Consider the following 15,205-nt stretch of genomic DNA (forward strand, 5'->3'; position numbering starts at 1 on the left):
TTAAATCAACCTAAATAAATTAAATATGAAAATCAAAATATGTTATTTTTTTCTTTTTAATGAAAAAAATTAATTTATATTTATTAGAATTTTTAAATATTATTATTGATACTATTAGAATTTTTTAAATTTCATTATATATGTACTAGATCCTCTTAATTTTGTGGACATTTTAAAACAAATTTATTGAATCCAAAGCGAACAATATTTATACCATTAAGAATGAGTCCTTATAAATACTTTACACATTTGGTAAAGTTTTTGCACCGCTTGTTTAACATTACACTTTTTTTTTTTTGTATATCTTGATATCTTACATAATATAAAGGAAGAGAATTAAAAATTTTAACATTATATATATGTAAATTTCTCTTAATCATATGATCGTTTTCTAAATTTGTAAAGGCCTACTAGACTTATAATAAACGATATTTATATAATTGAAAGTGGGTCATTATAAATGTTATATGACCGACCCTTGATCTCAATGTAAACCTTTATTTATTTGATCTCAGTAGAAATATCTATATATTTTACATCATAATTTTGCATGACATGAAAATGTCATGTTTGCAAGGGAAGATGATTATAATATATCACGTTAAATAAGGAAAAAACTAAAAATTTTCTAAGATTATGTATGAGGTCCTCTTAACCCATGTAAATGGGTTTTAGAACGTTCTTGCCAATAATATCCACACGAGACAACAATATATATATATATATATATATATATATATATATATATATATATATATATATATATATATATATATATATATCAAAAGGATAAAATAAGATTTTGTGACATTTTAGGCCCCGAGTATTATGAATTTAAGGAGGTTTGGGTTGATTGAAAATTGGTCATCTGAATAAATTTTGTTATTTTGGTGCTTTTGTTCTCATTTTGGGCTAGGGATGGCAAAAGCCGAATTAATAGTTATATTATTTATATTATTGATGTATTTATCATATATAAAATTTTACATTCACAATATATAAACTATACTTTTTATCTTGAATGTAACCAAAAGCAGGGAATAGGCTGACCTTGAGTAGATAATGGTGGTAACATAACCAAATTCACCTCTATAGTTAATGACAGGGCGTTACATTTTTAATTTAAATTTTGATAAAATAAAAAGATTTATCATAATATTTAAAGATGTATTTAAATAACAAAAATATTTGGGAAGATATTATAATATAACCAAAATTAATTTATAAGATTTTGAAGTCAAGGGGAAACATGGGGTTAGTTACGTAATTTTACAGACATAGATTTTATAGGACTTAGAAAAAATCATATGGGCCACATGTCCAGCCCACCGGTCCATTAACTTCCAATTTAGGACAAGGGTGGTATAAGTTGGGCCCACATATACTGGGCCTTCTTATTGGGTCGGGATGGGAATTGACCATGGCCTAGGTCCTCTCTAGACTTAATTTTCAGGTATTAAAAACCTCTCTTTAAGTAAAAGATTTTATGCTTGTTTTGATAATTTTTATCAAAAAATAAATAAATTATGATTTGAAAAATAGCTTAATATAGATGTCAATGAAATGGGACTAATTATAAAAAATTTATTTTTATTTATATAGTAAGATATCTTATTTCTAATAAAATATTTATACTATTTAAAAATTATAACTTTAACTTCAATTTCAATTTTTAATTAAAAAAAAATTTATCCCAATGGATCTATAAAATAAATTAAAAAGTTTTTTTCCGAGCTTTGACTTGTATGACAATATGATATGCTAAGAGATTAAGGAATTGGATTTTATTCAAATATAATACTAGGGATGACAACGGGACGGGTTGCCCCCATCCCAACCCTGTCTCATTTATTCAAAATAATTCTCATCCTCGTCCCATCTAAAAAATTAAACAGGTCGGGACGGGGCAGAGCGGGTATGATAAATTCTCATACCACCTATTTTAACTTTTTTTTTTTTAATTTTTTTAAAAAATTATTTTTAAAATTTTTAATTACGTTAAAATAAATATATTTTATAAATAATTAATTTATTATATTTTTTATAACTTATTTTATTAAAAATATTTTATTATTATTTATATATTAAAAATAGTAAAATAAAAATTAAATTAAATTAATTTTATATATAATCAGGGTGGGACGAGGTGAAACCGAGCAGTATTCAAACCTTCCTTGGGGTTTAAAAAAAAATTTCAAATCCATCTCAAACTCGTTTATTAAAATTGAACTCTGTCCTATTAGGGGCGAAGCGGGGTGGGATGGGTACCTAAAAAAACTCATCCCATTGTCATCCTTTTATAATACTGTAGTAGTGGAAAATGCTCGAATAAGTAAATACGAGATGTCATGATTTAAGATGTGATGTAAGAAAACGAGTAAACTTTTGAAGTTTCAAGGCACAATAATGACTTTTTATTTTATTTTGTTTTTTTATATTAAATAATATTTTATATAATATAATAGAATGATTTTCTTTCATCTAGTTGACTCTTTTGTTCCATCGTGATACGATACCATTAAGAAGATAAGAAATACTTTCACTTACCAAGGGAGACAAGTATCATTACAACGAAATTATAAAAATTTAATCATCAGAATTACAAATTCTCAAATTTAATAAAATAATAATAATTTAATCAAGAATTTTGAATTATTGCTTATTCAAATAATACAAACATAATCGTATAGATGTAGTTGGTGTGCCAACATTAAAAATTACAATAAAGAAGGATATATATATACATGACTCCAATAGAGAAAAAGAAAAGAAAATTTTCTCTATGTTCTCGGCAACCAAACAGACCAAAGGGAAAAGGAAAAATCAAACTCAACTACCTCAAAAGCTTCCTAGACATATAAGGAGTAATCTTGATGACAAGCCCAGGAAACACATCATCTGGATCTTGAATATGAGGATTCTGCTCCACTATGAAAGGATCCCCACACTTATCGCTGATCATATGAAGGGTTTCTCCTTCTCCGACCACGTAAACTTCATCGCAAGCTCGGTCCACGAGCTGGTTCCCTCTGATGCGCTCACCCCCAAGAGATGACTCCACAGAAGAACTCAACAAAATAAGAGACACAAGGAGAAGGGCGCAGTACCAAGAAGCTGAAGAAGCCATGGATTTTGATGTCGGGACAATTCTGTATGAGAACCTGGCAGCCATCAGAGAGAGATATAGAGAGAAGGATTCGATGAAGGAAAAGGGTTGTTTGGATTCTTATATGTATGGAGATGGAGAAGTTGGGAGAGGGGGCTGAATGAGGTATGGGAGTCAGTTTTGGCAGTTTTGACAAGTCTGCAGGATGGTGTTACTTGAATCGCCTTCTTTTTTAGACCATACTATTCGAAAACGACTTTGGCATTATCATATGGTTTAGGAGATTTATATGATAAATATTCTTTACCACAGAAACTATAATACTATATAATATATAGAAGTATATATTTCTAAATGGAAAATTCTTCAAAAGCCCTTGGGAAACTTAGGATTGCTAGTCAACAGGGATGAGACATGATGGTTTGAGGTGAGATTGGGTAAATGGGTCTTTTTTGGGTCCTTGTGATATGGTTGCACATTTATCTAGATGCCCATTTTCTTTTCACATGAAGTTAATGCAACTTGGGCAAAGAATCTAATCATGCAATGCAATATCTCACTTTGGCACCTGCTGAGTTTTGCTATTCTCATCCTTTTGGTCTGCCTCCACTCAGATTTTCTTCTTCAAATTAGTTCTACCTCCACTGGGATTTTCTTCTTCCAATTTGTTGTATGGGAGGAATTTCCAAGTTTTTTCCTCTTCCATATAGAGGGTTTCCCATTCTCTTTCCGCTGCATGGAAGTCAGAGGAAAGGGCCTTTAATGTTTTTTTAGCAAACTTCTACATAATTCTAACTAGTCCATCATCATGGCGTAACCCTATTTTCCCTGAAAGCTAGATTGTGGAACAAGAAAAACCAGACTAGAGATATTGACCTAAATTACCTAATTAAATTCATATTCAACCACAACTTTTCAAACCATGCAATCAAACAAGTTAGGTTTCAGGCGTGGCCTAGGAGAAGAAGCAATCGGGTGGTCAAGGCAAAGGAGCCCATCAAGTTTCTCCACATGTCCTGATATCATCTAGGGTCAAGAAGGACTAGGATGGTTCACTATTTTATAAACTTGGATTCTTTGTTCATGATGTATGCACTCCTACTCATCACCAAAACACAATAGAAAACTAAGGCTGCAATAAAAATAACCCAGAAACGGACCACCTGTTAATTATCTCACCGTATTATAATACTAAGGACAAGAAGAATGGTAAGGAGAGTTTGTCTTATGGTTAATAAGATATACTATTAATAATCCGCTTCGAATCTTATAGATATTGTTCACTTTGAGAAGAATGGATCTTTTCGATTTTAAATTGTTTCTACACAATTAAGAAAAATATATACATGTATAGGATTATATAATGTATTTGAATCTTTTTTTCTTATTTATTGTGAAATATTACAATCACCTTTCATAAAAACATGAAATTACATTGTATTCCACAGGATTTTAGGGTTAAATAGACAAACATCTTTCATATTGTTAGAATTGGAGATTGATTCTTATACTATTTGTAATGGTTTGCTTTTAATCATGTAAATATTGTTCGTTTTTGGTAAAATTGATAATATCTACATAATTAAGAGCAGATATCAAAGTCTATTTTTGACATTTATTTGACCCCGTAAATGATGTCTATCTATGTGATCCTACAATCTTATATTACACGATGAAAATATTATGATTGTAAGAGGACTCGATTGTGATATTTTATGTTGTATAACGTCATATATATACTAGGTTTTCTTAATTTTATAAACGTATGAAAATATATTATACCCAAATCGAAAAACATATGCAAAACGGTATGTTGCAAGAATCCATTGTCGGATTTTCATTTTTTTTGTAGTTATCCTGCCCCTATGGACCCTATGAGTAAACCTACACAACAAAAATGGAGATCAATTGAACAGGAAAGAAGGAAGTATTGCCAACCAAATGGGATCGGTACTGAACATGAAAGAGAACCTAGAAAATAAACAGGATGGTAATTTGCATAGATGGACAGATTGGCCTTTAGAAGGAGGGAGGAGACAGATTTGTCTTTCTCCACCATGAATTATGAAAAGTATGAGAACATCCTGCTTTAAGGAAAATAAAAAGTTAGCCCACGACTAAACGTAAGGTCCAAATATAAAAGCATTAACTCAGCTGATGAAAGGTCCAAGTTCCTAACCTTAGAAAGGGATTTGATGGGATCTTTGAGGTGTGAGGAGACGGGTATTGATTTGTCCTTAGCGGATGTCCTGGGGTGACTGGGTGGTTGGTTCTATATGCCTATGCATGTGTATACGTATTTCATATTTAATATAATTATAAATATATAAATATATTAAATATATTTAATAAAATAATTTAATATTAAGACTTAAAAGGTCATCTACTTTTACCCGTATGTTAGGAAGTACAAAAATAGGAGGAAGAAGAAGAACACCAAGAGCAAAATACTCAGCTGCATCAACATCAACAGTGACCCATAAAAACAACCAACTTGGGTCAAACCTAAAAATCAAATTAACCAACGTTCTAGAACATATAAAAACTTAACATGATTCAGTCACAAAGGTTCGGTAAGCAGATCATGTGGCATTCAGACATGCATGGATATACTACATGAAATATTGATTACGTCCTCCCTTTAGTTCTTTAATTCGACTAATTTTACAACTAACCGAGATTAAGCAAGCACTTCTCTCAATTCAGTCTTGTAGGCCAACCACCTTTCTAAGAGTCCACCCAATGCTATAAGCTGCAGCAGCTGCAATGGCACCATTGAAAAAAGTAACAACTGCAGAGACTGCATAGTTCTGGCCAGCAATCCTGGCCTTGGCTATGCCAAGAAGGACTAGGGCGAGAGCAGAAAGCACCGATGCTCCTACAAACTTGACGGTATCACTGTGCGTGAAGGGGATGAGGACGATGAAGGAGAGGAGAGGGGCACTGCCAAATACAAGAAAGGAGGCAAATGTGACAAGGCCACTCTTCCAGGGCTTCTCTGCTTCGTCTGGTGGTAGCATTCCTTTTTGGGCTGTCATCTTCTCGTCTACTAGTATGTCTCTGTACTTGGAAAAAATGTTCACCACCTTCATCGAACGTGAAAATAGATCAGATTCTGTTATATATATGTTAAATTTTGCTATCAGGAAAGTACTTAAAAATAGAAAAACAAACATCAAGAAAAATGATTCGATATGTTTAATTTTATTATGAAAAATATTTTAAAAAAAACAAATATAATTAAAATTAGTTAAAAATCTATACATTTTTTAATTATTTAATTTTTTTAAAGAATTAAAATAAATAAAATAAAATTTTAAAAATATATAAAAATAATTCATTATTATTTTTTTTTTGACTTTTTATTTTCATTTTTTCTTTCTTTTTACTTTTCTTCTCAATATTAAAATTTTCAACAACAATATTGGCATCCCAAGTGTAGTCATAATCCACCAAAAATTGCCTCCGAACTCTATGAAAAACTCAACCACAATGCCAAAGTACGTTGATCTTGCTTATCATCTTGCTTCACACCTTAGGTTAATTTCATAGCAAAAGAACAAGCTAGCAATGGTGGCAACTGGGTGGTAGATTCAAGTGCATTCTGTGACATCATTTCTAATATTCTGGTAACCTCATTATCCCTCGCACATCTACTGCTAGGGCCACTGAAGATATTACTCACTGATGGATCCCCCTTGATCAACCTGCCTTCTTTACCATTGTACAAGGCCAACATCCCACCAATACAGTCATCATCTCATGTCTTTTAACCCACAAAAACCAAAATAGAGCTACACTTTCCTTGCTAAATACACAACTCTCTCCATCTAATATTTCAACTATCTCACTCTGCCTTTGATCAACTACCTTAAATTGCACTACACTTTCCTTGCTAAACACGCAACACTCTTCATCCAATATGAACATCACTTGGTTTTCAAATGAGATAGTTAAAGTCCGATCTTAGAATTGGTATCAAAACCAAAGTCATGGCACCAAATCACAAGAGAGAGTTATATTGGGGTAGGGATTGTTGGAAGTGCAACATCGCCCTGACCTCAAGTCTGAGGATGAATTACCCAAATGTTGATGGTCAAATATCAATAGGTTTTCAGATAAGATTATATCATTGTCGAGTCCTCACAAAACAAAGTTGTCATAAGTAGATTTATTTATTTATTTTAACTTGAAAGAAATGCTCATATTGTATAAAAGAACTATTATTGATTTTCCTAATACTTTTAGCCATGGTGTTAAGCCTAGCTACCATAATACAAATTATTCTCAATCTAGCGGTTACCAATGATTGGTCATTGAGACAATTTGATGTCAATAATGCCCTTTTGCAAGGAGAAGTAACCGATGATGTACACAACAGCCATAGGGGTTTACAAGGAGCAAGCACCATGAGCCTGGTGCAATGAGCTTTACAATTTTTTTCCCTCAAGGGTTCACCAATTCAAAGTCAACACTTTTCTTTTAGTCTGTCATTAGGATAGGTCCACTTTATTTTTACTTATTTATGTGGATGACATCATTATCATTAGCAACTCAAACTCACAGGTTTAACGATTCATTGCTACTCTTATGCATCGATTCTCTCTTAAAGATATTAGCTCATTGAAGTACCTTCTTGGCATTGAAGTCATTCCCTAAATGTTAGGTTTCTTTCTCTCACAACACAAATACATTTGTGACTTGTTGGAGAAAACCAATATGCTTGATGTCAAGATGGTCTCAAGGCCTCTCTCTCCTCCACTAAACATTTAACCCTTCACAAGGGAATTCCATCCTCTAATGTGACTCGATCTCATTCGGTAATTCGTCTAGGCAGTATTTGTCTCACAGTCGCAAGAAGACCTTGTTTACAGTCAATAAATTATCACAAATCATGCATCGTTGCTCTAGTAATCATTTGTCCACCATTAAAAGTGTTCTATGATACCTAAAGGGCATGATCAATCGTGGACTTCTCATCCTCAAAGACTCTCCTCCAAATCTACATGCCTCTGTTGATGCCTATTAGGTGGGAAATACCAAAGACCCTGCATCAACTCCAGACTATGTTGTCTTCCTATGTGTCAATCTAATCATTTAGAGCTCCAAGAAATAGAAGACATTGGCACTATATATCCTTCACTCAAGCTGAATCTTGTGTTGTTGCTTCAACTGCAGTTGAGGTAGATCGGGTGCAAAATTTTCTTCATGAATTTCATGTCTCATCTCTCAACCCATCAAGAATATATTGTAACAATGTTGTCTTCAAATTGATGAATGATAGTTTTTCATTCATACTTTATTTCGTTCATGTACAGAGTATATATAGAGGGTAATCACCATTCTAAGAATGGGAAAGGATGATACAAGGAAAGAATAATATAAGAAAATAACAACTAATATCCTAATATCTCAACTTTCCTAATATCTCAATATTCCTAATATCTCAATATTTCTAATATTTCAATATTTCTAATATCTCAACTTTTCTAATATCTAAACATTCCTAATATCTCAACACTAAATGATATAAGGAAAGAATGATATAAGGAAAGCATTCCTAATATCTCAACACTCCCCCTCAAGTTGGTGCATAGATGTCACACATGCCCAACTTGTCTAAAAATTTTGAGAATACTTGACTTGAGACAGCTTTGGTGAGGATATCGGCTAACCAATCTTGCTTTCCACCTTGGATCAACTAAGGCTTCCTGCACACTTGGATGTAGGAAAGTTTTTCCCGTTCGGCAATATGCATCTCCACGAGTTGTGACCAAACGTCATAGTTTGATTCAGTCAAAATAATTCCTGGATTGAAAGTACCTTCAGATTGAAAAACAATAGTACTTTTTTTCACTCATTTTTTTTTTCTCTCACAAAGGAGGGACAATTGTTAGCCTTACGGCAAAATATCTAGGATTTCAGTTCCCTGGCTCTGATACCATCTTCAAATTGATGAATGATAGTTTTTCATTCATACTTTATTTCGTTCATGTACAGAGTATATATAGAGGGTAATCACCATTCTAAGAATGGGAAAGGATGATACAAGGAAAGAATAATATAAGGAAATAACAACTAATATCCTAATATCTCAACTTTCCTAATATCTCAATATTCCTAATATCTCAATATTTCTAATATCTCAATATTTCTAATATCTTAACTTTTCTAATATCTAAACATTCCTAATATCTCAACACTAAATAATATAAGGAAAGAATGATATAAGGAAAGCATTCCTAATATCTCAACATGTCGGGGCAAAGTGCCTCTATGCCAACCATATCTTTCACTCTTAGATGAAACATATCGACATCGCTTTCCCTTCCATTCACAATCAAGTGTCAAGGCATCATCTTCATGTCTCTTATGCTTGGACTTCAAACCAACTTGCTGACTCCCTCACCAAACAATTTCATTGCCAGCAGTTTCAAAGTCATCATTCCAAGATTGAAGCTCAATCTTGTGAGGACACGAGAGGAAACCATCTTTCAGTTGACTTCGTCAATTCATACTTTTAGAAACCATATCATTTCTAATTATTATATCTTTCTATTCCATGATTTTAGGGTGTAAGTTAGATTTAATAGGTCATAGTTTTTTCCTGTGCATAGCTTGTATATATTCACCTTAATATAATTGCAATTCATCTAATCTAAGAAAAATGTGCAATCAAAAGAAGAAGAAGAGAGGGAGAATATACCGTGGTGGCATCATGAAGGTCCATCCCCAGGGCCTGGTAATGACGGATCAACTGGGTCTTCTGAGGCCCGCCCTGGTTGGCGACCTCCCACTCAGTCACCACCCTCTCCATCACCGCTGCGTCCTTCTCGGTGCCGCTTGAAACAAAGTCTCCGAACCCCATCGATATCCCATCAGCCACCAGGTTCGCAAATCCCAACACCAATACATCAACTGCATCCACAACCATCCTCAATATTCAACTGATTTCCACTACGCCCCTCAATATTTGATTAATAAGGTTATTGAAGCTGTGCCCATTTTCCATACTAAATAATTTTTATTTTTATTTTTGAAAATAATAGTTATATAATTTGGTTAATTTTGAAAATAGTCACCAACAATAACATAAATTGTTACTTAAAATAAAAAATAACTAGCCTACCACTTAAGCTTCTGGGTCAATTAGCAGTGCCCTGGGAAAAAAATTGAAATTAAGCAAGCTCACCGGAGGAGAGATGACTGGCGGACATGGAGGAGATGAGGGAGAAGCAAGTGACGATGGCATCAAGCCCAGCGTACACAATGCTCTTCACATACTCTCCTCTCCATGGTTCTTTTGGTCTTTTACTTATCTTCTGATTTTCTGCTTCTCCGCCTTCTGATCGGAGCAGACTGGTGGTGTGGCCGCCGGCAGCCTCAGCCATTTTCTCAGAGTTTTTACTGCTGTGATATATTATTAATTTTTCACAGTTTGATGATGGAAATTGAAAGGCCAAAAAGTGAGTTAAAGGTCGTGGTGTCACCATGCATGGTCTGGTTTTGATACGTGGCAAACGTACATCCCCTGTTCTTGCATGTTACATCCTGCGACACGCCATCCCACGCTCTATTAAGGCGCGTGGCCAATTAACTCTAATCAATTTATTAAAATAATGTAAGTTATGCCCTTGCCAAAAGAATGAAAAATATGGTAATGACGGATATATATGTTACTTTGATTTGATGCCCTTTGCCAAAAGGATGAAAATATGGTTTTTTTTTTTAATTTTTTATTTATGGATATTTCGAAGATATATATATATATATATATATATATATATATATATATTTAGATCGACATTTTTACATAAAATATATTGTGTTAATGAAGATTATGAAAATATTAAGAAAAATTTTAAAATATTATCTAAAAAATAAAAATAAATATTTTAATTTTGTTTTTTTTTTAAATATATATATATATATATATATATATATATATAAAATTTATCATGATAATAATATTATTTATGTATAAAAAAATATAAATTTTTGTAAATGTATATTTATCATTAAGTTGTATTATATATTATTTTATAATAATATTATAATAATATATCTAATTTTAAAATATATTTAATATTAAAATTATAATTCATTTTAATTTAAATATATTCAATGATATTAAAAAAATAATAATATATGTATAATTTTTTTAATATTCATACATTTTTATATTTAATAATTTTATAGATTATATAAAAAAATATCTATTAAAAACTATAATCAAAAGTAAAAATAAAATAATTAGAATTTATTTATTTAATAATATAAAAAATCGATGAAATATTGATAAAAGATCTAAAAATATTGATAAAATATCGGTTAAAACATGAAAAAAAATATAGAAAAATCGATAAAATATACTAACATATATAGGTTAATGGATATATCTTTTGAATTTCGGAAAAGATCTATGGATATTGTATATGGGATATCAAGGATATAACAATAATATTTTAGTTATTTTAATATATTTGGATATTTTAAACATTGCTTTGCTTGAAAGTTGGTTTGAATTGGGATTTGTTCGGTCAAAAGTAGTTTTTAAAGCTAAATATGATTTATATTTTTTATCATTAACCCAATATTTTAAAAAATATTATTTTGTGTTAATGAAAATTATGAAAATATTAAGAAAAATTTTAAAATTTTAAATATTATCCAAAAAATAAAAATAAATATTTTAATTTTATTTTATATATATATATATAATTTATCATGATAATAATATTATTTATGTATAAAAAATATAAATTTTTTTAAATGTATATTTATTATTAAGTTGTATTATATATTATTTTATTATAATATATCTAATTTTAAAATATATTTAATATTAAAATTATAATCCATTTTAATTTAAATATATTCAATTATATTAAATAAATAATAATATATGTATAATTTTTTTAATATTCCTATATTTTTATATTTAATAAATATATAGATTATATAAAAAATATCTATTAAAAAATTATAATCAAAAGTAAAAATAAAATAATTAGAATTTATTTATTTAATAATAAAAAAATTGGTGAAATATTGGTAAAAGATCTAAAAATATTGATAAAATATCAGTTAAAACATGAAAAAAAAATAGAAAAATCAATAAAATATCCCAACATATATAGGTTGATGGATATATTTTTTGAATTTCAAAAAAGATCTACGGATATTAGATATGAGGATATATCAATAATATATTTAGTTATTTTAATATATTTGGATATCTTAAACATTGTGTGGACCCCGCATTTCGGCTCATGCGTTTCCCACTCGATGGCGAGCTCGATTTTTATTTTATTTGAAAATTTGATTTTTATTGATTAAGAAAAATGATTTGGAGTCGCCACTTATTTTTGTTTTATTTTTAAAAGGGTAAACAAAATAAGAAAGAAAAACCCTAAGTGTGACTCCTTATTTTGGAAAAGGTGGTCTGTGAAAAACTGGATCAGGTTCGGGGGTCAGGTTACTTATCGGGAAGGTACGGTACAGACCGTAGCACCCCTTTAAGTCCCTAAAGTCAGGTCTCTACTAATAAAATGAAGCAATCATGGCAATTGAGGAGGGAATCAATGAATACTCAAAGTGATCATGCACATATGAGAATCTAAACATGCATACAGAAAATGACCCGAGCAGATGTGGATGCATACCTGGGCAGTGATCCATAAAGCGCTATCAAGAAGTGAGGTTAGTGCACAATTAAGGAATAATTTCGAGCATGTTATAGAGCAGAATAAAATCAATCATGCATGACAATTAAATCAATCAATCAATTATAAAATCACTTATGTAGGGCCCCCACCAAAACCCGTTTATTTTTGCATGAATTAATTCCGTGGATCTCATATCTTGGAATTACGGAATTGAATAGATGCTTATTTTAAAACATTTTAGAAAATAAGAAAATTATTAAAAATCGAGGAGGATTTATAAAAGATGTTTGTCGGAAAGAAAATTGAAGCGAATTTTTATTTATTGAAAAGACGGAAAACGTTTAAAATCAAGGGAAAAGAACAATAATAATAAAATAATAAAATAAAAATAAATAAATAAAAAGAATAGAATAAAATAAAAATAAAAATAAGAATAATGCATGCCTAGTAGAAAATGGTAGGAATTGATTTACTTAAAACTGGATTTATTTAAAATCAAGAAAGGAAAATTAAAGAATTAAAATCATTTGAAAGAATTTAAAATTTTGAAAACTATTTGAAAATTGGGATTTGAGGGATTATTTTAAAATCAAAGGTGGAGCAAAGACAGAAAGACATGTGGCTTGAAAGTGGCCATGCACCATGTAGAGTGGAGTCTTGGACTTGGGGCACCTTGAACACTAGTTGCATGTCGTTTCTGAAGCCCCGATGAAGGTGAGATGATGAATTCTGTAGAATGATGGGTGTACTGAAGTTGGAGATTGAGTGAGAGTCGGTCAAAAATACCCCAAGGTGGTCATGCAGATGAGGAGTCTTGTGAACTAGACATCTATTCACCCTTGGAGGTACAATACCCAGGTCATGAATAGATGACTGCATTTCTTGGACTGTAGGCCAGTGGCTTAAAGATATCAACAGATTGACTAAAGCTGCGTTCGTCCATGTCCATGGAGGTCTTGAAATACTATTCACTTGTATGTTCACGCATAGGACGCTGACAAAGAAGAGAGTAAGAGCATGGCGGTCGCTACTGTACTATGCAGCCCGAGAGTTGCTGCTGCTACCATTGCCACAGCAAGACCACGGACAGCCTCAAAAGTCGAACCCTTGCCTTCAATGTGGCTGCAGCGTAAATTGGTGGCTGTGATCACAATGGAACCGGGCAGACACGATTTTCCGTCATTCACGCGCTTAACTTCATGGCAAGAGCCACATCTCAACCTATTGTTGAACAGAGCTGTGATCAAAACTGCTGTGTTCGTCCCATAGATCACTTGTCCCATTAAATCTGCTGTCCAAATGAATACCTTCCTTCCGTCAACCTGAATATACTCCGACAAAGGTGTCATATAGGCCTAAACCGAGCAAGCTCAAGGAGCCTGATTCAATATGAATCTGATCCTCGAGCAAACTGTTGGCTTGGACAACAGCCATAGAGAATTCACCACTCAAGTGCTGCCCAGTGTCCTTGTATCATCTTCTCAAGAGCTTCAATAGCCAACGAATTTGAGTTGATCAAGATTGGATGCCTTGCCATAGTCTTTGAAACTCTTACCCTCTCGAGCAAATCTACTAACTGTCCAAGAGAACTACCAGCAGAATTTGGATGAATAGTCAGTTGAGGAAAATCTAGTATTCAAAATCAATCTGTAACCTTCCTTAGGAACCTTCAGAGAAACCAATGCATTTATCCGAATTTTGACCTCTTCATACTCCCTCTTCATTGCATAGACGTTCCTTAACAAACCCCGGATACACTTTGTCTTTCAGATAGCCAACATTCTGAGCAAAGTACCATTCTAGGGCCTTAGGCTTAATGCTGAACTTCTTACAAAGCAGGACCCACTTCCTAGCAAATTCAGGTGTCTTAGAAAGGGCTTCAAAAGTGAGCATGGCAGCACCATCGTCTGACTGTGAACTTGGCTCTTAGAAAATCTGATCTCAATTTTCCAATATAGGCGCTGCTCCCCTTTGACATGTCATTAGCAATGTAGAGAAATGATAGAAACTGTATGGGTAGTACGCCTATACTCACGCGCAGCCAAGAGGAACTTTCCATTTTCAGTGAGTGCATTAACTAAACTGAGGTGAAGACAATATGTCTGAGCGGACCGATCTCGTTTTATGAAACACTTGAATGAAGATTCTCTTGGATACATGAATCAGGGGATAATGGATCCTTGACTCTCATATTCTTGTGTAATTTGCTTGGAAAACAACCTTGAATGACCCACGCCCAACACACTGTCGGTCTCTGTGATGCTCCCATGGCCTGCATCTCCAAGAGCCTGCGTGGATGGTGACGATCAATTGATGAATCAACAGCCACAATTTCCTTCCATGTTCTTCCTACTATAACAGCTCTGGGATTCCCTGAGTTAGCAACACATATAGCCCGACCATGAATCAATACTGTTATCACAGTTGTGCC

The 15,205-nt window shown here is 32.3% G+C and overlaps 2 protein-coding genes across 2 annotated transcripts; both read right to left on the minus strand.

Moving 5' to 3' along the window:
* Positions 1-2,833: 2,833 nt before the first annotated feature.
* LOC117931892 lies at positions 2,834-3,172 on the minus strand. Its single transcript, XM_034852967.1, has one exon. The coding sequence runs from the start codon at positions 3,170-3,172 to the stop codon at positions 2,834-2,836; it is 339 nt and encodes a 112-aa protein (XP_034708858.1).
* A 2,636-nt stretch (positions 3,173-5,808) lies between these two features.
* On the minus strand, positions 5,809-10,497 carry LOC117931893. Its single transcript, XM_034852969.1, has 3 exons — positions 10,299-10,497; positions 9,813-10,024; positions 5,809-6,192 (listed from the first exon to the last, which is right to left on the minus strand). The coding sequence occupies exons 1-3, from the start codon at positions 10,495-10,497 to the stop codon at positions 5,809-5,811; spliced, it is 795 nt and encodes a 264-aa protein (XP_034708860.1).
* Positions 10,498-15,205: the final 4,708 nt, after the last annotated feature.

This window comes from Vitis riparia, chromosome 15 (assembly GCF_004353265.1).
Source record: "Vitis riparia cultivar Riparia Gloire de Montpellier isolate 1030 chromosome 15, EGFV_Vit.rip_1.0, whole genome shotgun sequence".
Classification (NCBI taxonomy): Eukaryota; Viridiplantae; Streptophyta; class Magnoliopsida; order Vitales; family Vitaceae; genus Vitis; species Vitis riparia.